This window comes from Bombus bifarius, unplaced genomic scaffold, assembly GCF_011952205.1.
Source record: "Bombus bifarius isolate JDL3187 unplaced genomic scaffold, Bbif_JDL3187 scf7180000007996, whole genome shotgun sequence".
In the NCBI taxonomy this organism is placed as follows: Eukaryota; Metazoa; Arthropoda; class Insecta; order Hymenoptera; family Apidae; genus Bombus; species Bombus bifarius.
This window is the reverse complement of record NW_022884376.1, coordinates 2,702,048-2,727,524: the sequence shown is the minus strand read 5'-3', so window position 1 is coordinate 2,727,524 and position 25,477 is coordinate 2,702,048. Positions and strand designations below refer to the sequence as shown.

Below are 25,477 nucleotides of genomic sequence, written 5' to 3'. Positions count from 1 at the left end.
CTTTTTACGTTTTGCTTTGTATCTTATAAACTATTGATCGTACGTGGAAAGTTCCGATAGAGATAGTTGCAGTTAATAAAATTATCTGTAAAGTGAGACCTATTACGTTACGATAAGTCCAATTGTTAGGTCGCAAATTAATAAAAAGCGCAAAGAAATCCATTTTTAGTAGGAAATGACCACAGACACCTCCACGCACCGTTTCTAACTAGACCGCGCGAAAACGGTAACTAATGGAACAAATCGCATTATCTCGGCAATTATAAAATAAGCTCGAGTGTAGTTAGAATAACAAAGGCTCAGTTATATGTTCGTATAATTAACGCATATAATTAACGTTCGTATAAAGAAGGAACGGATAAACGAAGTTCCACTGTACACGATCAAAATTATCAAATGGATGTAAAAATGTGTCTGTTTATATATATGGGTGTCCGGCTATAGGTATAAAAAGATTTAAGGGGTGATTCTTGAAGTTAAAATAAGATGAAAATCAGAAATAAAAAAATTGTTTTCAGCTTTGTTTTTTAGTTACTGTCAATTAAAAGGCCACCGAAATACCCCTGTACGCGTGCAAACCTCCTTACACGAGCGAAGTAAGTCAACCAGAGCAGCGGGATGCACAGCAATACTCAATGGAACATGGGCAGCAGAGCTTACCTGGTACAAGTCATAGAGAAGATTGTGGCATTCCGGATGTAAAATATCCTGCAGGACATTTCGTAAGAAAAATCGTAGATTGAACATTAAATGTATCTACTCATAAAAATCCATAAGATAATCCGAGGTATTTCGGCTGATTTTTAATTATCAATAACTAAAAAGCAAAGCCAAAAATGCCAATAATTTTCTTCTTATCCTTGATTTTTATCTTATTTTAAGTTCAAGAATCACCTCTTAAATTTTTTACACCTGTAGCTGAACTCTCTATATACAGCGTAGCCCACGAACTCTGTCCACCTGAAATATGTTTGTTGTTTCAAACAATACGCGAAAATATTTCTAGCAGAAGATACGGGATTTAAAGGAATACATAACATGGTAATAACGGTTTCTTGACAAGTTATTTGACAAGATTTCGTTGGAATACACAAAATTCCTTATGATAGATTTATTTTAGCGTCTATGATACACGAATTATACATATTTATATATATTATTAGTACAATCTTACACAATTCGGTAAAGATTCTAGTATAAACATCGTATCATCGAATGAATTTTTAATTCCTACAGGTAACTATAGATACATATACAGTCGTAGCTTCGTAGTACTCTTTTCCATTCGTGTGTATCAACAAATTAAACATATTTCTCGAAGCTGAATCGCCTCTTCTTATTTCTTACAGAGTCAAGAAAAATACATCTTAACATATGATCAGGATTATCGTAGAGATATCTTGAATTTCATGATTGACTTCTATAAATTACTTGCTCCTCTCGGGATGACATATTAAGATTAACTCATATACACCATATTATTTAAACAGAATTGCATTGCTTAATATAAATTAGTACATCAATACCTTCGCAAAACATTCAAATCGCATGGACTTACATTTCAATGAAATTAAAAAATTAAGCTGTGTACTTGTATTGCCTTGCCACTTCTGTTGCTGTTTGCAATTTCATAACCTTTTCCGAATTTTTATGAGCACTTAAAACAATGTCATAATACCATATCGCAATTTCTCAAAACTTAGTAGCGCACAAAATTTTTCTCTTGATGTTATATACAAATTCGACTAGCAAATTTTGAAAGGCGATAATAGAAATATCAGTTTTCGTAGATAGAATTGAAATACAAAAGAAAGAAAACCTTCTAGTAATATAAACGTAAAGATGTAAGAAGATAAAAGATCACATCATCAATTATAACATCAAATTAATTGTAGTTAAATTACTTGCAATATTTTTTGGAATGTCATCATTTGTTTTTTATTCCACAAATAAAAGCTTTATTTCGACTAACGTAAGTAGAAAAATTTGTAACATCTAATAAATTTGAACGTATGTAATGAAACATATTCACTTCGGTTGAGTATCTGGTTGAGTTTGTGATTGCTGTTGTTGTTGTTGCTGTACCTGCTGGGGATGAATGGGATGTGCAAGAGTTTGCAATTTAACTTGACTAGGACCAGGACTACCTCTTGCAGCTGTAACGACAGGTTTACCCTGAGCAGGTGCAGCTTGGCGCAATTGAGCACTACTTGCAGTCATAACTTGGATCGTCTGTTTCAAAGCAGCGGATGCGACTGGAATTACTCTCGTCTGCAACGGAGACTTTGCTAAAACTACTTGTCCAGGTTGAGAAACTGCTTGTCCTGTAGAAACCTGAAGTCACATTTTATTTTAAAAGAATGTAAAAGAAACGAACGATATCAACAAAATCGGCATCTGAAGTATATAACATACATGTGTAAATTGTTGCATCGCTGATGGTTGAACGTGTTTCATAACTTGTTGAATCTGCTGCACGGTCATAGTCGCAGGCAATGATTTCTGTTGTACAATCAGTTGAGTCTGAACACCAGTTTTCGCAGCGACTTGCGTTAGTTGTGCAACTTTCTGCGCTGGCAATTTTCTTTGAGTGATGATTTGTGGATGCAGAGCGAGCTGACGAATTTGTTGAGGTGTTGCTGTACGTACACTGGCAACGTTTGCAGTTTTTACTAAGGTAGCAACTGGAGTTCCACTAGCTGATGTTCCAGCTTGTACCTGCAAACCTGCCTGAGCAAATATTTGGGCCGGAGTAAGTCCAGTCTGTGCAGGTACCTGTACTTGAGCCACAGCTTTTGCTTGTTGTTGCAAAGCCTGCCGTTTTATTAAAGCAGCCATTTCTGTCTCTGATACTGTACGAGCTACCGTCTGTTTTCCAACAGTTGCTTGTGCAACAGTACCAGCAGTTATATTCTGCTTCATCAACGTAGCCCTTTGTTGCGCAGCGGCAGCTGAAACGGCTACCGATACCTTTTGACCATTTGCAGCAGCCTGTGCTTGCAATACCTTTAGTTGCTGCTGTCGCAACAGAACTTGCTGTTGTCGGTAATATTGTAATTGCGCCGCAGTTAACGTTTTAGTACCCGGAGCTGTCGCCACGGTAACCCCAATACCTTTCTGCGTAGCCGCGGGTGAACTTTGTGCAGCGGATACTAAACTCGCTGTTGCAATTCTTTGAGCGGCTTGAAGATTACCGACACTGACAACGGTTGGCGTTGCCCGTGCATCTTGCATATTTAACGTTCCTCCTGGTCGGGCTTTAACTGTTGACGTAGCAACTGTCGTACCACCCGTAGTAACACTACTAATTGTGGTAATAGGTTTCATTGTAGTTAACCCTGTTGTGACGGTGGTCGCAACTTGCGTTAGTTGATGCACTTGAGGACTTGAGGTATTTGAAATATTTTGTTGAGCTTGTTGTTGCTGTTGCAGTTTGATTTGCTGCTGCTGCTGCTGAACTTGCTGCTGCTGCTGCTGCTGTTGCTGCTGCTGTTGTTGCTGTTGCTGTAATATGCGAGCGGCTACTTGTTGCTGTTGCTCTGCTGATAAAACCTGGATACAAAATATTGAATTATGCCATTAAATGTTTAAAAATTTCGATAATTAAAAGACATTACGCCTTATTATACTAACAGCATGTTTCAGTTTCTCCTTTGCGATCCTATCGGCGCGTCGCGTTGCAACTTCTATAGGAGCTAATGGGTTATCATATTGGATACCACATTCAGCTAAAACTGCAGCGTTGGTAGGATTTTTCATTAATGGGTTAACGAGCAATGGTTTAACAGTAGGCGTTCTCTTATTCGAAACAGATTTAATGGTGTCAAATCTCTGACAGCACATTAATGTAAACGAATGATTTTTATCCTGATTATATAACTGAGACGTTTTCATTGGCCTGTTTGTTTTACTTTGTTGCTAAAAGAAGACGATTAAAAAATGATAACTATTTTCCAACAAATATCTCTCGTCAAATGTAGAATAAAAGTATCTCGATATACCTCGGAAACCTGAGGCATTTTGTAAACCCCTTTCTGTTTCTTTTGTTTCTTCGGCGTAGTATCATAAAGTAACTTTCCCTCTTCTCTTGGTACTATTACTGATTCGTATCTGCTTCTACATTGTTTAGGAGATCTATATATTCGAGAAGTATTATTAACTATATCCGCAACCAAATCCCAATTGGGAGTATGACCAGGAGATAAAATCATCAAATTCAACGGCAGTCCTTGATAAACCTGAATTGCTTGCAGAAGGGCCCAATCCTCGTGTATCATCCAATCTAAAACATGTTCTTGGTCCGCGGAAGACTTTGACATATGCGACGGTTTTATACCAGGCAGTGGAATTGGTGGTCGAACTATACGATATTTATGTAGTTTCATATCGCGACGTATTTTCATAAGCGCTGGTGAAGGTCGATCGAATAAGGATCTCGGTGCATAAACAGATTCTTCCTTGTGTCGCATTTTAACCGTTCGCCGTCCTACATAGAAGATAAACAATTTAATATACAATTAAAAAAACAATATCAACTGTATATGTACATAAAGAAAGTACCATAGATAGATTTCTTATAAATATATAAACTACTTACCATCGCGATCAGTAATTCCAGCCTCAATCCTACTTCTTTTTTGTTCCTTTTTAATGTATATTGGAGGTAATTGTGCCTCTGACATAGGAGTATTTTCATAAAGGAATCCCAAGGAATAGTCGATGTAAACATCATTATCTGTTGTAGGAGGTGTAGGAGGGCACCACATCTAATCATTAAAATAAATTTTACATAGATTAAACTGAAAATACAAATAAATAATAAATGAAAATAAAAATAAAATTTCTATACTAACCGGCATTTGCTCCATATTGTCGTCCGATAACCATATCTGCAAGACATTAAAAAGTACGTCTATGAGATTCGAAAGTTATAAATAAAAAATCTGCTTCAACAAGATTTAAAAGAAAGATTACGAAGAACGAGCGTCGTGTACGAAGCACTCACTTTTTAAACATGACGAATAATTTGAAGAAAAAATGATTTCTTCTTCGTTTTTATATATGTCTTCATATGTCTTCTATTAAATGCAATCGAAAAAATGCTAGAATGCTTGAATAACTGAGTAATTTTGGAAGATCAAGGAAATGAATAGGAAATATACATACATTTTGCTCGTTCAAAGGCTCATTTTTCTACTCAAGAAATTCATTATTTCAATCCCGCGTAGATATTAAATATTGTACAAGACGCTCATTAATGTGCCTGCTTATACCTTGGCTGACTCCAAGTTTGGAATGGCAAAGGCAGTGTTTTGGTGCCATTTTTCAAATAATTATTTGGAGCTTTCTACTGCATGCTATTATCTAATATTTGCAAAAAAAATTCTTTTCTTTAATGTGCGGTCATGATAGCCTTGCCACACCAAAACATCGCGAGAATACAAGATCATTACTTTCAATGATCTCAGTATATATAACCAAGCACACTGAGCAAAATTTGACACCAAAACGGAACTGAACCTTTGATCGAACAGACTTGGATCCGCACCAAGAAATAAGAAAACACATGATCTTCATAGCAAGGAATATTTTGTTTATTTCCTTCCTCGGACTCACTCGATCATACAAAATACAGGCACGCAACTTAAATATTACAGTAGGGCATACCATTAAACGAAGAATCTCTTAAGTCTAATATGTAATCAGGTCACGACCTTGCAAAGTATGTAGAGTGCAAGGCGTTAATGAGAACAAAGTACGTCGCATTCACAGAATTATTTCTGCTTTTTACTTTTGACTCGATTGTTTATTTCTTTTTATTTAAGAAATCAAACGCTACAAAATCGTCGCAAAGGCGAGACTTTCGCAACGTACTAATGAGCTAAGCTGTAATGAATCTTTTTTTCCTCTATATATCCTATTATAATACAATCGAATGCCTTGCCTTATTTCTTTTATCATTTTCTTTCGTTCGTTTTTATCACCAAGTATAAATTACAATGTCAATTAAAGACACTTGAATTCTTTACAGGAAAGTACAATTTACAATGCTAAAAATGTTACACGTATGTACTTAGTACAATAAAAGAAACATCTCTCACTTATCTTTACTTTTGTGATTATATACAAGAATCATGTGAAAATTAAGAAACAATTAGAACTTGGTTTCTTTTATGCGCACGCCGCTCCAGGTAGTAGTTCAAGACAATGTTAATGTCTAAATTATGAGAAATATTTATACAAACACGCTGCTAAATGTTACAGCGATAAAGTTTTAGCGGGACTCAAGATATAGTACCGCTACTGAATTTTTCCAATTGAGTTGTTTGCGAAGAAGGAGGAGGAGGAGTAAGCTGAGTACGAATCGACTTTTTCATTGGCGGTATCTGCTCTTCGTCATCTGGAGCGTCAGCTATTTGTGATTCATTCGTTTTTCCACTTATCAATGGCTTTGCAAACGATGACAGTCGTGTTCGTTTAATTTTCCTTCTTAATTTCTTTGATCCATCTGATGAATCGTAATTAGAGTCGTTGTCCAAATCGACCAATGCTATCACTGTTGATTGTATCGGAACCTTATCAGTTTTAAGTTTAGAATTCAATGACGTATTTTTGTTCAATGTCGGTGATTTTCCTGCCTTATTGGAACTGGTATAAGTACTTGCTACATTGGAAAATACATTAGAGGAAACGCGATCTCGAGAACCAGTATCCAATCCAGAATCACACCACCCATCTACTTTACAATTCGGAGTAACATCTGAAATCCTAAGAACGCAATTTTTCCCTGACGAATCAGATGCAGAATTTGAATTAGAATCGGCGTTTTTTTTATTATTTTTCGTATCAGAGGAATTGCAATTAGATGTTTTTGCATGAACGGAACTAGAAGCTTTACTGGTATGATTACTTCGTGTATCCAAAGTAAGAATAGCAACGACTTTAGCAGTTCTTTGTGGTTTCTCGTTAATTTCATTAAAGGAGGATAGGGTTGAATCATCTTGTTTGGGGAAGGTTTCTGATACAACCGCGTTACCATTTGAATCTGTGTTCAACGTTTCTGTTTTTCCAGACAATGGTGAAACGGCAGAAGAAGACTCCTCTTCCTGTGATTTTGAATCAGAAGACGAATCTATCTTCCGAATGTGCTTATTCCCTTTGTTCGACACATGATTAGGACCCTTTGCCGAATTTAGCGTAAAATTCAATCCAGATCGAGTAACTCTCGATCCTTGTTCAGAAGTAGGAACAGGTGTATCCGGTCGTCGTCTCGGTGTACTTGTATTCGTACTTGTAGATTCACTATTTCTTTTACATCTAGTTGAAATAGAACTAGTACAATCTTTCGAATCGGATGTTGGTTTCATAGGTGGTATTGAACTGCTTCTTCGAAACACAGTTGGATTCAAAACACCATTATCCAAAGTCTTTGACCTACGCGTCATGGGTTTCTCATATGACGATGTATTTTGTTCTTCGTTTCTTAGTGATGAACTCAAATTTGACATAGACCTCGTCGCTAATCGTGGGGAAGATCTAAAGCATTCAGGCAAAGGAGTGTCTGGTCGTTTTTTTTGCAATGATTTTGTGGAATTTGAATTCGGTGGAGGTGTTAAAGAACGAATTGCACTTGACCTTGTAATCCTAGAATGTTCTATCGTCGGTCGAGGTGTGTCGGGCCTTCGAATCTGTGTTACTTTGCTAGTTTCTTTTCGATGAGTATTCGAATTCGAATTTGAATTTGAAATTTCGCTTCCTTGACTTTCACATGTATCACTACATAATATCAAATTTTTATTTTCAGTAGTTTCTACGCTAATGTTTACTTTCGCGCTTCTTGTAGTCACTCCGTAAGATATCGTATCTGGTTTACGAAATTTAATCTTATTCTCTGCATTAAATTCAGATCCACTTGATTCATTCGAGCCTAAAGTATCAAAGGAAATATTGTCACTGTTTTGTGTCGATGAGATCGACTGAACTTTTGTATCATCTTCATCGCGCACACATTCATCTAATTTAGTATAGTTTTCTTCTTGTTTGCTGCTACTAGGTTCTTGACTAGAGCTTGATTCTATCACAGAAATGGATTCATTATCATTGACAGACTTATTTGTTGTATCTGAATTTGAAGTACTTTCATCGTATTGTTTATTATTTGTTGAAGTTTCTTTCATATCCATGTCTTCTTTCATTTCGATAGGACTCTGCGCTCTTGTATCATTTTTTACACTATACTCGTCATTAGAAATATTTATATCTTGGAGCTCGTCTAGAGATTTATTTTTTAATACCTTCGATTCTGCGTTAGAGATAAGTAGTTCTCCTTTTAATCCCGTATCTGATTCATCAATGGCAGATGAAGTTATCTTACTCTTAGAAACAGTATCACTTGCTAATTTCTTTATTGTAGATTCATCATTCTCATCTGTATCTTGAACGACTATTTTATTTTTTAAAGGAGCAATCAATGAATCTTCCGATATATTAATTTCTTCATCTATCTCCAAAGTCATTGAACTTTTCAAGCATTTTGAATCAGAAATTCTTTTTACCATGTTCAATTCCATTACAACTGAACGAGGACTACTATTCTGTGAGATCAGATCAACGTTAGAATATTCGGAATCGTCATTACAACTTGCAGTACCTTCTAAATTACTAGATTGCGCCATTGCTGTGGGCATTAACTTTGTAATATATATTGAAGATGTGGTATTCTCTGTTAACTGTTGTGCTGCTTCACCACCGTCTTTGTTATCAATTATACCTTCTTCTAAATCTTTACTCTGTTCTGACATGCCCGATGAATTACCTGATTGAGAACACGTTTCTATTTCTAACGAATCTAAAGCTATGGTGGCATTAGATTCGTCTATGACAGTTTTATCGCAGTTCGATTTTGGCGAAGTTGCAATGGTGCAATGATTTACAATCACTTTACAATTTTCGATGCTTTCAGATCGCTTTTCATCAGTAGGCAGAATTGTACTTTTTTCAGCATCTGTATGTTTTAAATCAGCTGTTACCACTTCTTTCTCATTCACAGTATGATCTCCTTCATTGGGATTATTCGAAATGTTGGTATTATTTAACTTTTTCGGACTTGAAGAAACTGGTGGCAAAGGTAAAATGAAATTTTCTTCTGCTTTCATCCTCATTTCAAGCTCACGTTGTTTGCGCAAATTGCTGGCTCTACCTCGGCATTTCGGTTTTATACCAGGCAAGATAGGACTTACGTCCAATGTCCACAAATTAATTTTAACATTTCCCCTTGATCTCGTCCGTGGACTGTTCAGATCAAAATGATTTTGACTAAATGATTTATTAGAACGGTTCTTACGTTTGGGATATCCGCCCTTTTCAGAATCATTTTGATCGTGTGCCTCTTCCTCCTCCTCATCCTCGTCGCCTTGACTTTGACTTTCCGTATGACTCGACTCTTCGTCAAGGCTATCTTCTACCACATCTTCTTGTGACTCTGATTCTGATTCTGTAGTAGTCTCAGTTTCACTTTCCGATTCTTGAGCACTTTTACTAATATTCTTACGCGAATTCCTCCTCCTATTTGGTGGGAGTTTCTTATTGACTAATTTCTTAGAATTACTAGCACTATTAACCTGATTTTGCGCATCCTCGCGTCCAAACGTCAAAGGCTTCTCATCGTCATCTGCTAATCGCATTCTCCTTTCTTCCTCCTCGCGCAATGCTCGTAGCCGATCCAACTCCCATTCTTTCTTCTGTTCTTCGAGTTCACGTTCGGCTGCTGCAAGTTGTGCCGCAGAAAACGCACCCTCTGATTCCTCGACAAACTTCATCGCGTAACGTTCTATAGGTGTTAACTATGTACAAAAACACAAACATTTTTATCGATATACATGCTAAGATTTGAATAAAATATTATAAAAATGGATAAAAACGTTATTTTACCTGAGATACTAAATTTTGTACTTCAAGCTCAGCCTTGCTAACTTGCATGTCATCTCTGTCCGCGTCATCCAAGGGTATATTTTCGTCAAATTCTGCTAAATCAGCAACAGCCTCTGCTTTAGCGGTCTTTGCGGCTTGGACATCAAGATCCTCTTCAGCAGCAGCAAGAGCGCTTTCAAGCGCACCCATCGCTACTTTATCCTCTAAAGTTTGACCTTGGTTATCCTTTTGCAAGAACTTCTCTCGATCTCTATTTTGTTCCAATACTTCGGCCATTCGAGTCGTTGCATCATTCTCCGATTGATCAATGTTAAACAGATCTTGAATCGTAGACTGTAAAGATAATTACAATCATAAAATATTATGTTTTAGAGCATATTTCTTCGTTAAAATTTTTCAAAATACTTACACTTTTGAAATAAGCAGTTGTGAAATTACCACCCTCGATAGCTAAATCTCCAAGTAGTCTCTTCTGATTAGCTTTTTTCAGAATATTTTCTTCTACGGTTTTTTCACTTACTAACCTAAAACATGTGAAGAATAATTAAATATATTCATAAATATAATATACGTATATATATATATATATATTATTATTATATATGTCGGGTTAAAATCGGAATTTTGGGCGCGTGACAACTCTTCGCGTGAACTAGCCATCGTTTCACAAAGCCAAGATATGTACACGTATATACAAGACTATCACTAAGCTTAACAAATAATTAAGTCTAATGAATGATAAATTTGATGAACAATGAAGTTAATGAATAATATGATTTACGAATAATGAATTTATGTACACTATTAACAATGTTTTTGTTCAATTCAAACGAATCCACGGCCAACGAGATAACTCTTTACTAAGCGTAAAAAAATAATCTTAGGCGCAAAATACGATTGACGAGAAATGTTCGATGTGTCACTCTCCAAGGCAATCGCACGAATGCCAGCCTCGTCTGCAATTCGATACGCACTCGTTAGAAGCATCGAGAAGTTCCGAACGCCGTTGCTAGGCAGTTTCTGCCTGGAGTTTGGTTATTGATACAATGTATGTCCCATCGTCTCGGCACCTCCGAGGTAACCTCACACGTGGCTAGGCCCGCTCAAGAGGCCGCCTGCCACCACAATCACACTTCTCGGAAAACCCATACAACCACTCCAGACCTCCGTTAGGCAAAACGCTTATCTCGTGACCGTGGCTACGTTCAGTGACCAATTGTCACCTTGAACCCAATCTCGCTATCACAAATTTTAAACAATTACAGCTATAATAAAATCTAGGCTAATGTACTAGAGGATGTTCCCAAAATTTCCAAGGAAAGGCTTCGGCTTTCCTTTCATCTCCGACATATATATATAATATATTATATGTATATGTATATATTTTTTTATATATACCTGTAGATATGTACATCACGTGTTTGACCTATTCTATGACACCTGTCTTGTGCTTGGGCATCCATCGTAGGATTCCAATCACTATCATAAAATATAACAGTGTCTGCTCCTGTAAGATTCACACCTACACCTCCAGATCTCGTCGATAAAATGAAACAAAATATTCGTTTGTCTCCATTAAATCTTTCCATCAAAACCTGCAGTTCCCCGTAAAATAAACCATGTTAGAGAACAATAAAAGAAATAATGACATAATAATTTACAGTAAATAATTATTACCTGCCGCTGATCTACTTTAGTAGTACCATCCAAACGTAAATATATGTGTCCATGAAAATTAAGAAAAGCTTCTAATACATCTAACATTCTGGTCATTTGTGTAAAAATTAAAACTCTATGGTTCTCAGATTTAAGCTTTCTAAGAAGTTGATGTAAAGATTGCAATTTTCCACAGTCATACTGTATCAATCTGGGATCTGGGAACTGCGTCATCATTGCACTAGCTACTGGATGGAACAATGCCAATTTTGGCGATAGTTGACGTTGTAACTCCATTTGTATACGTCGTTGAGCGAACAATTTATGTGGAGGAGGATGAGAAACGTGAAAACGTGGCGTAGGGGCGCACACAGCAGGAACATGTACAACAAACCTAGCATATATTATATTGCGTCAAGAATAATTAAATAACTTCAATAAATTACTAAACACTGAACTCTCTTTTTTTATCAATATACAATACCTCTCAAAAACTTCCTTCAGCTCCTCAACAATTTGTTCTGTACTTTTGATCGCCTCCGCAAGTGCTTCTGTGCGAGAAAAAAACTGCCTTCGTGTACGTGCATTATCTTTAGCAGTTGCACAGTGAACCCAACCATTATGCCACCGACATGCCGTAGATGGTTTACCAATTCTTAATGCCATAAACAAATCTTCTCCATATAGAGGACATGCGGCACATCGCCTTTCATTAGTATTTGCAAGTAGACGAAGTTTAGCTTGTCTTCTTTGTTTCCGTTCTTCTTCTAATTGTGGCTATAAAGAGATATTATATTTTAAATTTTCTAAACCTTTAAATCCTTCGAATATTTACAACCTTATTCGATTAAGATAATTACCAAATAAAATTCGGATTTTGGACGTTCTTTGATTTGTGCCTTTTCTGATTCTTTTTGTGCGTGTCTAGTAACAATACCACAACGGTTTGATTGTTGTTGAGATTGTCCATTGCCAGCGGGAGACTGTGCAGTGACATTAGGAGAGGCAGTAACATTAAGAGGCGGCACCCTCATAACGGGTCTTCCACTTGTTCCGCTTGTAGTTGTCACCACTCCTCCTATAACTTTGTTTACTGTAGTTGCCGAGGTAGATAGGCCCATTAAAGATTTTGGTAAAACTTTCAAACGTGGTACACATGGAGTCATTACTGGAAATGAAACTGTAAATATAAACAATGTTAATCATTCGTATACAAATTTAAATAAGATCTGAAAAATATATCAATTTACTAGGATAGAAATATTGCCTATTAATCCTTCGCGGACTACCGCCGAATATATGCGTTCTGCGTAAGCCATCAATTTGACCGAGGAAGTCATATATCCGTTTGGCGAAAACAACTGATAGAGCCGAACGACTCATATATATGTGTCATTTTATTTATCCTGTGGAGAATCTGTGCATGTACATATGTTAGAATTTGACACCTATGAACGAAAAGCGCGTCTAAAGCAGAAATGTGCGCTGGCAATTTTAAATGACTATCGCGGCAGCAGTTCGGCCCAACGGCACGGCAGACTTCGAACCGTCCCGTCCGCAAAGGGTTAACATACGGAATATTGTAATCATGCATTTTTGTATTATTCTTTAACATTCATCTAAATGCATACAAATGACATGAAAAAGGATATATGTATATGGTGCACATTTTTTGAACACAGAACATAAATGAAATCAGTGGGATATGAGCACTCTTAGGACAAACCTGTGTTAGTGTTTTGTTGATTTGAAGTCAGAATGATATGTCTACCAATAGATGTTTGAACCACTTGTGCAAGATTAGGCATTGCTATTCTTTGGACGGAATCACCTTGTTTAACTGCAACTGTTTGTGTTGCTAGCCGTTGCAGTCCATCTATAATATTTGCATTCCCTACTGTAATCCTCTGTGCACTCGTTGCTGCTGTAGTTGGTGTCACTGTTGTACTTTGTGGGTTATGTGCTAGTGTTCCAACAGGAATTGCTATTTTCGAAGCAAACACAACAAATGTTTTACACAAACTGTGATTCACAAATGTTAGATTCTAATTAAATGTAAGTTTTGTTAATGTGCTCTCGGTTCTAGAATGCTTATAACATGGGAAACTATAAACAAGCTGGCCCGAGATCAATTGCTCTAGCACCATTGCAAGAATGATTACACAGCGATAAGTTTGAGTGCAACCACTGATCGATGATGCACAAGGATTTCAGGTTTTGGATATAAATATACGTAGTAAAGGTGTAAAAACACACGAGAGAAAACCCTCACCTTTTACACTACCCTGATGTTGAACTAATTGTACGGAATATCCTTGCAACTGTTGGCCACCTGCTACTTTTAGTGTGACACCTATGAATTTATAAAAACAGAGAAAATTAATTGCAAAAATTGGAAAAATCCAAAATATGAAATGTCTATAAATCTTATAATCATTCTTACCTTGCCCTGGAGTGCTTTGATTATTTGCTGTTTTTATTAAAGGAGATGTTCCAACTTTTGGAGTAGGCAATATTCCAGTCAAATTCTTTAATTTTGTTTGCGTCTGCCGCGGTACGGATGACGGTTTAACTTGATTAGATAATCTAACATTAATTTTAATCTTTCCAGGTGGACATCTTGGAGACGGATCTGGTTGTGTGTCTATTTCTTCTATAAGCTTGCGTGGTGTTTGCAATCGTCTGACTCTATGCGCCACAAACGCAGTAAGACTTAACTCCAAATCACATAATAAAAGATTAATACTAGATAGATCGATATGCTAGAAAGTAAAAAATAAATATATTATACTTTCCTCTAAACTTCTAAGAGCATAATTAGTATTAGAAAAAATTAAATTATATATTTTACCTTAAATGGATCATAATCAAGAGCACTCCATACTAACGAAGCTGTGACATATTCAATAGCTTCCATTTGAAATGGTGATACAGTAGGTCTAACTTCAAATAAATTTGGGTGGTTGCATACCTTCCGTAATTGCATTAATACATTAATCACACTTAACAGATTGCCACTGGCGAGGGTCTCCTTTGTTCTTCATGAAAAACAATTATAAATATATATATATATATATATATATATATATATATATATATATATATATATATTCATATTACATAAATCTTTGTGATATAAAAAAAAGTGACAAAATATGTAATACTTACTTTGCTCTGGACATAAAATCATCGTATAGGTATCGCTGACGTTTTGACAAACGGCACATAACGACGTGCTCATACTTTTTGGGTAATTGTTTTTCTACTTCTGTTTTTAATCTTCGTAATAAAAAAGGCCGCAAAACCTACAAACAATATAATTGCTATATAAATAACATATAACAGAGATACACAAATTTAGAGGAAAAGATTGATACAATGAAAGTTGTAAGTGTTTCTCTAGACAGGATTCGTATGTCAAATCAATACTTTACGACACGCGAGTTTTAATAGAGAATTTTTTTAATATCTCGCTATTTATATAAAACAGACATGCGATACGTAATCATCATATATCCGTGTCGGTAGCGAATAATTGCATATGTGAAACAAAGTATATAAAAATAAATTACGTACAGACCTTATGCAGACGACGAATAATATTTTCATTGTATTCACTATTTCCTTCTATCATTCCAGTAACAGGATTACTAAACCATTCTTTAAATTCTCTATGTGACTGGAATACATTCGGCATTAAAAAATGCATCAATGACCATAATTCCATTAAGTTATTCTGTAGAGGTGTACCAGTAAGCAATAATCGTCTGTAATAATAAGGATTTTTATATATAAGTTCTTCATATAATTTAAAGTAATATATTTATAAATTATATTATCCAAATAGATATTTACCGTTGGGTTTGAAAATTCAATAGTAATTGCCATCTCTGTGATTTGAAATTTTTTATATTTTGAGCTTCGTCCAATATAAGATATTTCCACTTTTTCCTTCTAAAGCTTTGATGATCCTGTATAACCAGTTTATATGATGTTATGCAAATATGAAAAGCGTTAGGTTTAGTCCAACCTAAAAATAAATAAAATATTACAAATATTGCTATTTTCAATTATATTTCTTCAGAGATAAACTAATACCTGTTCTTTTTTGTTTCCTTTCTTTTTGCGTTCCGTAATAAGTCAAAATCTTAAATCCTGGACACCATTTCTTACATTCCATTTCCCAGTTAAGCATCACAGATGTTGGTACTATTATGAGATGAGGACCCCAATTTCCTTTTTCGCATGCCAAATGCGCAAGTAAAGCAATCGTTTGTATGGTTTTACCCAAACCCATTTCATCTGCTAAAATACCATTTAATTTCCTGTCGTACATTGTAACAAGCCAGTCTAAGCCTATATGTTGATATTCTCGAAGGGGATGTTTCAGAAGAAATGGAATTTTCGTAACAACCTAAAATTATATCAGTTTCGTTAGACAATCATACATAACTTTATTTTAATTCGTATAACTGGTAAAATTTGTCATGATAATTCTCTAAAATAAATCGATGAATCAATTTACTTGTTAAAAGAAAATCACTTATGCTTTAGCCTTCGTAAATGGTCATGTGCAAAATATTGTTACACAACCTTGGATGAAAGGCTGAATAATTGATATACCCACAATGGAAATACAAAAATATTTCAATGACACATACACTGGTGGTAAGTAAAGTATTTCCTTTAGGTTGGATACTTTCTGCCAATGCCGCGACGTTATCCATTTCATCGCGAGCATTTGAATGGTCCATCTCTGCAGTCTGTAAAAGGCAGATTGACCAGTGCAATTATTTTTTTGTATACAAAATTCCTATATGAGTAATAATGAAAACACCATCTTACCTTATCATTTGATGATTTTTCCATGGATACATCTTCTAAAAGAGATTTAAGTCCAATATCGGCTTCATTATCAGTTTGTGTTTGAGACTCTTCCTCATCAACTTCGTTGTCACTCTCTTCACTTTCACTTTCGTTACTCGTAGATTCTTCGTCATTTTCCTGAGCTTCTTCTTTTACGCTTTCTTTATCTGACTCTACACAAATAAATACATGTATATACGTATTATAAATTTTCATGTTTATTGGATTATTGTAACAAATGTTAATTTTCAGACAAATGCCTCAAGTCACATCAGTAACAGGAATTAAGAATGAAAACCATTTCTTAAACCATCAGGATCGGTAGAATATCATCATCAATGAACAAATATAATATGGCGAAAATTAACTTAAATAATATTGACCTTGAATAGGTTCTTGTTCAACATCTATTGGCACATCCGACATGTTACCATATTTGGCCATAAGTTCATCAATAGACATTTCATTTTCAGCCTAAAAGTATTAAACTTTTATAGAGAAAATCCATAAGTCCTCCATAATAGCTAGAAGAGTATATACATACTTTAAGATCGTCTAATTCTTGTTTATAATCCGCATTTTCTTCCAGTTTTTCTTGTTCCATAATAGTCTCTTCCTCATCGGAAGATTCATCCGATGCGGCAACAAAATCCATATCACCATCTGTTGTCTTTTCACTCTCCTATTAATAAATACATATAACAAATTTTGTCTTACAGTAAGAAATAGTGTCATTAAAACCCTTGGTCTAAAAATATTTTACATACTTCCTCTACTCCTTTTGATGCAGGTGATAAACTTTTATTTCTATTTTCCAAGTAATCAGGTGGTAGCTCTTTAAGGAGATCTTCTAGGGGTAGCTCTGATTCTTTTTTCAGCAGTTCAACTTCTTCTTTATGGTTTGTCACAGATTTCAATTCTTCTTCTGCTTTTGCTATGGTTTCTTCATCATCATCTGAGCTTTGGTTTGGTTGAAAATCCTCTATATTAAGAAGATTAAAACTATTAACATAACTGAAATACGATGAGCTTAGGAAAATGTATTTTACATACCATCAGAATGAGATTTGCCAGGTGGTACTGGGGAAGAAATACGCGAACTATTCATGGAGGCTGGCACACTTTGAGGACCATCAGTTTTATTAAGTCCTTCAGTTAACCATGTAGAATATTTCTCTGTTTGACCCACAATAAAATTTAAGTGTTGATCTAGTGCCTGCTTCCTTTTCTCTTCAAGCCTTGTCTGTTGTTTATATTCCACTAACTTGAAAACAAAATATAAACATGAAATATACATTCAATCTTATAAATAGTTTGTGTTATATAAAAATATATGTCCAGCATCAATTCTTTGATTATACCGTAATAATAAATACAATCATACACAATGAGCAGACTTTGCTGTTCCCACAACGAGCACACAGTTTCAATTGAAATACATTGAAATTGTCGGCTTAATAGTGTGGGGTAAAATCTTTATTATTATAGTTTACAATTCTAACTCCTTTTCTTGTTACTTACTTTTTCCACATTTGTCCAGAAGGTTTTGATTTCTTTAGCAATAAAACTAGCAATTTTCTTTAACCTAAGCTCTTGTGATTTTTCAGCTTTTTGTGCTTGAATTGCTTTCTCTTGGAAATATTTCTGTACCATACGCGCACACTTTTTCGCTGCAGCTTTTTTCCACTTTCGTTCTTGAGCAAAGTCAGCAGCTAACCAAACCATCTCTTCTAACAAATAGTCCCAGTGAGCCTTTGTACGAGGTGGTTCTTGTACTTTAGGCAACCTTCTTTCTGACCATAATCCTTCCCGCTGTAATTCCGCAATCCTTTGCATAACGTATGCTTCCTACAAACATTTTACGTATCAAATTATACCAATTTGTAGTTATCACAATAATTCATTAAGTGTTGCATAATTGCATAGAAATTACTTTACCTGTTTTGCCTTCTCTACAATTTGTTCTTGGTTATTTGTGATATCACATGACGTAGCTGCATTAGAGGCAGGTAACTTAACAAGTTTAACAATGGGCTGAGTAGGTATAGTAGGCGCAGAAGATGTTTTTGTAACAGTAGTAACAGTAGCTGTAGTGGTGGTAGCTCCAGTAAAAGTAAGGGTAGGAGTAGTCATTGTAGTAATAGTTGTTGTAATAGATGTAGCTATTGTAGATTTATCTATCACTGGACTTGTAACAGTTGTTGTCACAGGTTTTGGTGAACCTGGAACTATTGGTGCATTACCTGTAATAGTAATAAAATAATTTAATACATGAAGAAATCTATTTAGAGAAAATTAAGAGTATGTATACATGTATCAACAGCGCCCTTAGGCTGAAAAGCATATTGCTAAACAACCTTACTTATGCTGTGAATTAATATTTCCACTAAGAGTGAACTGATCCAAAATGTGTAACTTGAATCAGCCGTCTACTGTGGAATACTCTACAATATCAAAAAGAATATACTATCATAATACATAAATGATTAACATAAACACAGCTGTAAGTTTTTTTCAAAGGTATAAATCACTAAATGAAAATGAACTATGAATTTAATATGATTGGATTAGAAGATAAAATAAAAAAAATTACATCTAATATGAAAGAAAATGGCCTATTGCATTTTTTTTAATGAAAATCGTTGCTCTTAATACTTTGAGGAATATACAATATTATTTGAGTACAAAAAGTAGCCATATCATGTTTCACTCACCATATCATGTTTATTTAATGAAACCTATAATAAACTGTTTCACTAATAATGCAAAGTAATATCTAGTGATATTTTCTCAATTAAGTGAAATTTTTTTTAGATATATTGAAAATAAGTTTACAGAATTCAATAAAGATTATTTTTTAAAAAAGTAAGGAGTCTAAACATCAAACGATAAGCCTGCAGTAATCACCTATAATGAGCGTGGGTGCTAGAGTAGAAGAAGTAGGTGGAGGGTGAGCGGTGACTGGTGAAGACTGAATTGCTGCTCTGAAGGCAAACACCATGCCATGGCGGCCCCCTTGAGGCCTACCTGGTACATGTCCTATTATGCAAAGTAATTACATATTTGGTTGTTGTAAAATATATACTAAAACTCCTAATTGATTTTCCACATTCTCAAAAAACTACTTATTAATAATGAGAAACTAGTATAAGTACCTAAATACAGAACATATTCTAAAATATGTTTATAGTTTTTGTGCAAGGTTAATACATTACACATGAATTGAAATTATCTTTTACTCTATAATATTTATACTTTTTTGAAAATAATGGTGTGCCTTTTAATATTCTAGTGAAAATGATTAGTGTTAAATGTAAAACATCTTATTAGGAAGTAAGATTGCTATAATATAATTTAAATTATCAAATCAGTTACAACTATATTCACAATGACAATATGATTACCTTGTTGATTAAGTTGAGCTACTGCAGCAGGCAATGTCGTGGACACCGCAACTGGAGCAGCATTCATTCCAGAAATTTTTACTTCTGTACACTGATTCACAGGAACTATTGTAGAAACAGTTGTTGCAGTTGGTGTTAATGGAATTTCTGATATTGCTGGCAGTGGAGCTGTTAAATCTTCATCATCATCTGGATCTAATCTATTTTGCTGTAAAAAATGCAAATATTGGGGTGTTGGAGGTTTCTTCTTCCATGATTGAAAATCCATCATATTGCCTCCAGCATGAAGAAAGAATAATTCTGATGCATTTTCTGCATATCTCTCTCTTATTGCACGCATCCTTTTCATTTTATGTTCCATAATTCTTCTTCTATAACCCATTGCATCATCAGCAAGCATAGTATGTTTTTCAGTAGAATCTGTTAATTTCAACTTTTTTCTTGCAGGTGGTGAATGCATAGAAGCTTGCGAGGTTGGTGCAACAAACATATTTCCAATAGAAGTTCGAACAAGTTTTGGAGATGTTGCTAAAACAACTTTAGGTGAACCCTGACGAGTAGGAGATGTAAGAGGTGAACTGCTTGCACCTGCAACTCCCATGCTACCTGCACGTGGTGGTGTACCACTGATATTAACAATTCTTGTAACTCCAACTTGTTGAATGTTTGTATTTGTTGTTGCATTACTTGGTATAACCTGCAATCATATAAAAAACAAAAAATCATTAAATTTTTATTATACAGCATTTATTATATATAAAATTTCATAAAAAATTATGTATAAAAAAAGTTACAAAAATTAGAATACACTAAAAAATATGCACCTGTGTAAGGCCAGGGACCTGTGAAGTAATAACAAATTGCTGTCCAGCGCCTGTAGTAAGGACATTAAGTCCTTGGGCAGTAGCAAGAACTTGTTGTAAATTAACAGTCTGTTGCGGTGCACTTCCATTGCTACCCCCATTATTTCCTCCACCCCCATTGAGGGGTGGTAAAATAGGTGCAGTCTGCTTATCACTCATTACACATTACACTATAATATAAAGTAATAAGAAATGTTATTAATAACTTTGTCATTTGCAATCGAAAAATAAAGGAATGAAACCATTTATCATTTGTAGCAAAAAAAAAAATGATACATAAGAATAAAATATTGATAATATTTAAAGAAATATAAATGTATACAAGCACATTACATTGAAACTGAAAAACATACTTCAATAGATAAATATAAACATATATTGTTACCAATAAATGTTAAATTGGTATATTCTTACTCAAAATCCAGATTTTTGTATAATTCTATCTATACCTTTATCTATCAAACCAACAATACAAATTTAAATAATTTCTAATTATATTTAAAAAAATATATAAAACAAATATTTTTTATACTTTATAATAAAAGTAACTTTACTAAATGTGTTTGTTATTCTCATAAGTATCTTAGTAATAATGTATCAAGCATTAAATATTTTAATCTTTGTACCTTACATTTATCAAGCAAGCTTTTTTTTAAAACCTATATGTTTGTATTCAGAACAAATTAATAAAAAACAAACAAATAGGGAAAAGAAAACAAACATGAGCAAATTAAAAATTGAAAAGATATGAAAATAAATTGAAATTGTGCTTCTTTGTAATAAATTGAACATTTATGTAACAATTACATATCTATTTTGCAATAAAAAAATAAATATATGAAATTGATAATAAGAGAAAAAGATGTATAAGAAACAACAAACTAAAGCTTCACAAATTACTAACAGTTTATTTTTCAATTATTTAAAATGTATATAAGTAATTTATTATTTAATTGTAGATCAAATATGTACATTTCAAGCTTATTCTAAGTAAAGTAATCTCAATAGTTCAAAATGAGAACGTTAATTGATTTGTGAAAAAAGCGCCGAAATCAAAATTTCTCCGTTGATCCAACTGATACACCACATTGGAATTTGTAAAACATGCGTATTGCGCAGAAGAAAAAACACCCTCAAAAATACGGCATCATGAGTAATAAGAACATATCTACAATCAACCGAATAGTGAAATGAACGATGTCATTTAGAATATCAAAAGATTGCAACGAATACGCAAACGTCCAATATATCAAGCATTCAGGGCGTTCAAGTCTTTTTATTAGAAAAATGTCAATTTATCTTAATGTAATAACGACAATCATCACACCGGTCTATCAGTTAAGCTTTTTAAGAGTGGAAACAGCTTTTCTGGTCTTTTAAAGTGTATCGCTTTCCAAATAATACATTTTTCACAATTGCGTCAGTGGAGCCTCGCGGCGATACAAAGGAAATTTTTCGTCCGCCATGTTGGCGTTGGTCTGATAGGAGGGCGGACTTACCATACTGTAATCACAAAATTCTGCAACGTAGGTGAGCCATCCACAAAAATAATTGTTACACCCGTGATCGACAAGCATTAAATTGTAATTAGGTACTTCACGTAATGTACAGTGCATGAGCTATATCTAATATTTTACAGAACATTTTCGCTCGACTCGCTCAAGGACGCACACACTTCTAAACATGGCGACGGCTCCCGACAAATTTCGACCGCGACCAGATCTTGAGCTGCTCGCTACTTCACGTTTACACAAGCCACGGAGAGATGCCGCTCCAACTGGGCGCTGAATCTACGATTGGCCGAATACAACCGGATACTTGGCAACGTGGCAGTATCAGACGTTCCCGATTGGTTAGTAGTAAAAATATTAAAAGGGCTCGTTTTCCGACTAACAAATCAAATCAGCAACTATTATTTCTAAGTGTAAAACATGCATTCTTTACAATCTATCACTATATGGATTACAATATGCATGAAACCTATTAATAAAAAGATACTACATGTTATTACTTGTTGATAAGGATTGAAGATATATAAAAGCTTTATCGTATTTGGTAAAACAGTTTTATCTGATTATCTGTAAAATAATCAAATTTCTTAAAAATGATCACAAAGCGGGCGCTCTTATGATGTTAAAAATATAGAAATTAAAAGATCTTGTAACAGTAAATTATTATTATTATCCTTCGGTAATAATTTTATACTATTGTATAGTAACCGACAAATATAGGCATACATTACATGTAGTATTACATCACTTTACATTCCTGGCATCGTATAGAAAGCCGTTATCCAAATGTTTCGCTTTAATTTATAATGCAAACAAATTGTTGAATAATATCATGAAACTACAAATCTTTTAAAACATTTTCTCTTTTACTTACAGCTACGCACCACGTGATTCGTGCATTATCTGTATATAATATTTTGATAATTAAGTATTATATTTTTTCTTATTGTTTCTTGCTTTGATCATTATAGTTATTTATAAGGGAAAATGCCATACATATTATTAAAATACTTGTAAAAATATTTATGAATTTCATATTTTTAATTGATAATATATTTATTCAATGGTAATGTTTTCTATTTTAAATATACACAATTACTGAAGTATTATTAACACGGTGTATTTATTAGAATAATAAATTTTAATCAAGTTTCATACTAAGCGCCGCATTATATACACTTAAATATACCACATGCTACTTATAACCATTATAATGTAACTACTATTAATAATACATGTAAGAGGAAGTACAGTTAAAAAAGAAGAAAATTGTACTTACTTTTTCGTTAATTCCTTCTGTGATTTTCTGTATCCGTGAATGTGCACATTTTCTACCCAAAATCGAAAAAATATATATCTATATGCTGAACACATGCGCAACTTCTCGTGATACAACGTATGCTAAACACATTTTCAAATGCAATGACACAGCCTCGATAAGTCTTCTCACAGAAAACCATAATTATATCTACGATAGATTCTATGTGAATCGTAATCGAATAATAAATGAAATTTTGTATACTTCAAGTTTGTGACACGTTTTTCTGACTCTACTCGACTCTAGTATGCTCAACGAGATGTCCACGTGCGATACGGTACGTACAATCGTAAGAATGACGCTGAGGTCATTTCGGTACTCGGCGCATCATCTTTTGATTGCCTCTGTTACATTTACATTGATCTACGTAGTACGGGAGATAATGATTTAAAATTTTTACCTAAAATTAATAACGAAAGATAGCAAATTTATTAAATTATTTTAGAACGATTATAGATTTTTATACGAATATTTTCAAATTCGATTATGATTAATCATATATATCATGCAAATTGAAAAGTAGGGTTACAATATAAATAATAATCCTAACTTTCCGGAAGTTTGTAAGTTTCAGTTTCAATTAATTTAAAAGGAAAATTACAAAAAAAGATTATAATACAAAAGTAGGAAGTCTAAAGTATGATGTATAGAACTAGCGAATAGCGACAATAACGACTAAAGTACTGATTATCTTAAATATGACAAAACTAAGTGCGGCCATAAATTCAAAATTATCAAGCTCTGTGATAGAACAATTAGAACGTCAACACATTTGTACTATTATACAATTTGTAGATGAAGATCCTGAAAGATTGGCACATTTTACAGGATTATCGTTCAAGGTATATATACAAGATTATTTATAAAAAAAATAATCGTAATAAATATTTCTGAATTAAATTTACTAATAAATAATAATTTTTATAAAATGTTAATTTTAAGGTTAAATTTACAGGACATAATTGAAATTAAGCAAAATATTTTAAAAAGGTTTGGAGGTATGATTAGAAATGCACTTGATTTATTTGAAATGGAACAGAATGATATAATTCCTACTAATTTATCAAGGTATATAAGTATGTTAAATACAAATGGCATTAATTGAGAAATTGATATTGAATTTGATTGATTAGTTTAGACAATCTATTAAAGGGTGGTTTGTATTATGGTCAAATTTATGAAATATGTGGTGTATCTTCAAGTGGCAAATCACAATTATGCTTTGCAATTGCAACTAACATTGCATTGAAGACTAATAATATTGTACGGTACATTGATACAAAAAGGGATTTTTGTGGTTCAAGAATAGAACAAATTTTATTAAAACAGGATTTTAGTAAGCAGGTATATATAAATATAAAAATATAATTATGATTTAAAATGCCAGTAAAACACATTTTTATTTCAATTTTAGGTTATAGATGAAACTATGGAACGTATCAAAGTATGCTGTGTATACAGTATACATCAGTTGTTTAAAGTTTTATGCTTGTTAACAGTTAGTTTGAAAGAAGAAGGTGGAGAGTGTCGTACTAGGATTATAATCATTGATTCTTTACCAGGAATAATTTTTAAATTTTGTAAAGATAGAAAAATAACAGTTGCTTTAAATCAGCTAGCAAATATGTGTCACTATATTGCAAAAGAATTTCGTTTGTCAATTATTATTGTTAATTTGATTACTCAGTGGGATGTTGTCAATGAAGAAGGACCTAGCACAAGTTCAAATGAAAATTATAGTGTAACTCCTACTTTAGGAAAATATTGGTTACATATTCCTAATACAAGACTGTTATTGGAAAAAATTGAACTTGGAAAGAGAAAAATTTCAATTTGGAACAGTTGCCAATTGGAAGCAAACCTTACATGCACGTTAACTATAAATGATTCTGGTATTTCATGTCCATAAATACATCATGTACATCTATA

The 25,477-nt window shown here is 33.9% G+C and overlaps 2 protein-coding genes, 1 long non-coding RNA gene and 1 other non-coding gene across 9 annotated transcripts; 2 read left to right on the top strand and 2 right to left on the bottom strand.

Moving 5' to 3' along the window:
- Window positions 1–1,096: 1,096 nt before the first annotated feature.
- On the bottom strand, window positions 1,097–23,818 carry LOC117205958 (helicase domino). 6 transcript variants are annotated; one of them, XM_033444831.1, is made up of 33 exons: window positions 22,219–22,360; window positions 20,681–20,889; window positions 19,857–20,553; window positions 19,360–19,491; window positions 18,391–18,695; window positions 17,974–18,300; window positions 17,506–17,716; window positions 17,220–17,434; window positions 16,997–17,134; window positions 16,836–16,926; window positions 16,432–16,625; window positions 16,248–16,349; window positions 15,685–16,000; window positions 15,442–15,616; window positions 15,167–15,353; window positions 14,755–14,891; window positions 14,438–14,624; window positions 14,030–14,348; window positions 13,859–13,939; window positions 13,313–13,570; window positions 12,447–12,766; window positions 12,071–12,363; window positions 11,608–11,980; window positions 11,329–11,525; window positions 10,340–10,454; window positions 9,931–10,263; window positions 9,621–9,842; window positions 4,854–4,889; window positions 4,598–4,766; window positions 4,002–4,486; window positions 3,634–3,918; window positions 2,416–3,552; window positions 1,097–2,334 (listed from the first exon to the last, which is right to left on the bottom strand). In XM_033444831.1, the coding sequence occupies exons 2-33, from the start codon at window positions 20,876–20,878 to the stop codon at window positions 2,029–2,031; spliced, it is 8,541 nt and encodes a 2,846-aa protein (XP_033300722.1). In that variant the 5' UTR covers window positions 20,879–20,889; window positions 22,219–22,360; the 3' UTR covers window positions 1,097–2,028. The 6 variants fall into 6 exon arrangements, with proteins under 6 accessions (XP_033300722.1, XP_033300718.1, XP_033300717.1 ...); XM_033444827.1 differs by lacking the exons at window positions 1,097–2,334; window positions 2,416–3,552; window positions 3,634–3,918; ... (2 more) ...; window positions 4,854–4,889; window positions 22,219–22,360 and adding an exon at window positions 23,510–23,818 and having other exon boundaries at window positions 5,573–9,842; XM_033444826.1 differs by lacking the exons at window positions 1,097–2,334; window positions 2,416–3,552; window positions 3,634–3,918; ... (1 more) ...; window positions 4,598–4,766; window positions 4,854–4,889 and having other exon boundaries at window positions 5,573–9,842.
- LOC117206193 lies at window positions 17,787–17,921 on the bottom strand. Its single transcript, XR_004487351.1, has one exon. It is a non-coding gene; the product is annotated as a small nucleolar RNA snoR639/H1 (small nucleolar RNA).
- Window positions 22,061–22,962, top strand: LOC117205965. Its single transcript, XR_004487324.1, has 2 exons — window positions 22,061–22,249; window positions 22,359–22,962. It is a non-coding gene; the product is annotated as an uncharacterized LOC117205965 (long non-coding RNA).
- A 225-nt stretch (window positions 23,819–24,043) lies between the features above and the next one.
- LOC117205963 (DNA repair protein RAD51 homolog 4) lies at window positions 24,044–25,471 on the top strand. Its single transcript, XM_033444842.1, has 4 exons — window positions 24,044–24,390; window positions 24,504–24,616; window positions 24,682–24,892; window positions 24,963–25,471. Exons 1-4 carry the CDS (start codon window positions 24,247–24,249, stop codon window positions 25,455–25,457), a joined length of 963 nt encoding a protein of 320 aa, XP_033300733.1. The 5' UTR covers window positions 24,044–24,246; the 3' UTR covers window positions 25,458–25,471.
- The last annotated feature ends 6 nt before the right edge of the window (window positions 25,472–25,477 follow it).

Excerpts from the sequence above, each read along its gene's own strand:
- LOC117205963 (XM_033444842.1), top strand. The coding sequence starts at position 24,247 with ATGACAAAACTAAGTGCGGCCATAAATTCAAAATTATCAAGCTCTGTG. Across the intron at positions 24,391-24,503 it reads TTACAGGATTATCGTTCAAG|GACATAATTGAAATTAAGCA; the intron begins GTATATATACAA and ends TTAAATTTACAG. Across the intron at positions 24,617-24,681 it reads ATTCCTACTAATTTATCAAG|TTTAGACAATCTATTAAAGG; the intron begins GTATATAAGTAT and ends TTGATTGATTAG.
- LOC117205958 (XM_033444827.1), bottom strand. The coding sequence starts at position 20,878 with ATGAGTGATAAGCAGACTGCACCTATTTTACCACCCCTCAATGGGGGT. Across the intron at positions 16,350-16,431 it reads AAAAATCATCAAATGATAAG|ACTGCAGAGATGGACCATTC; the intron begins GTAAGATGGTGT and ends TGCCTTTTACAG. Across the intron at positions 10,455-11,328 it reads CGTGATGTACATATCTACAG|GTTAGTAAGTGAAAAAACCG; the intron begins GTATATATAAAA and ends CACATGTTTTAG.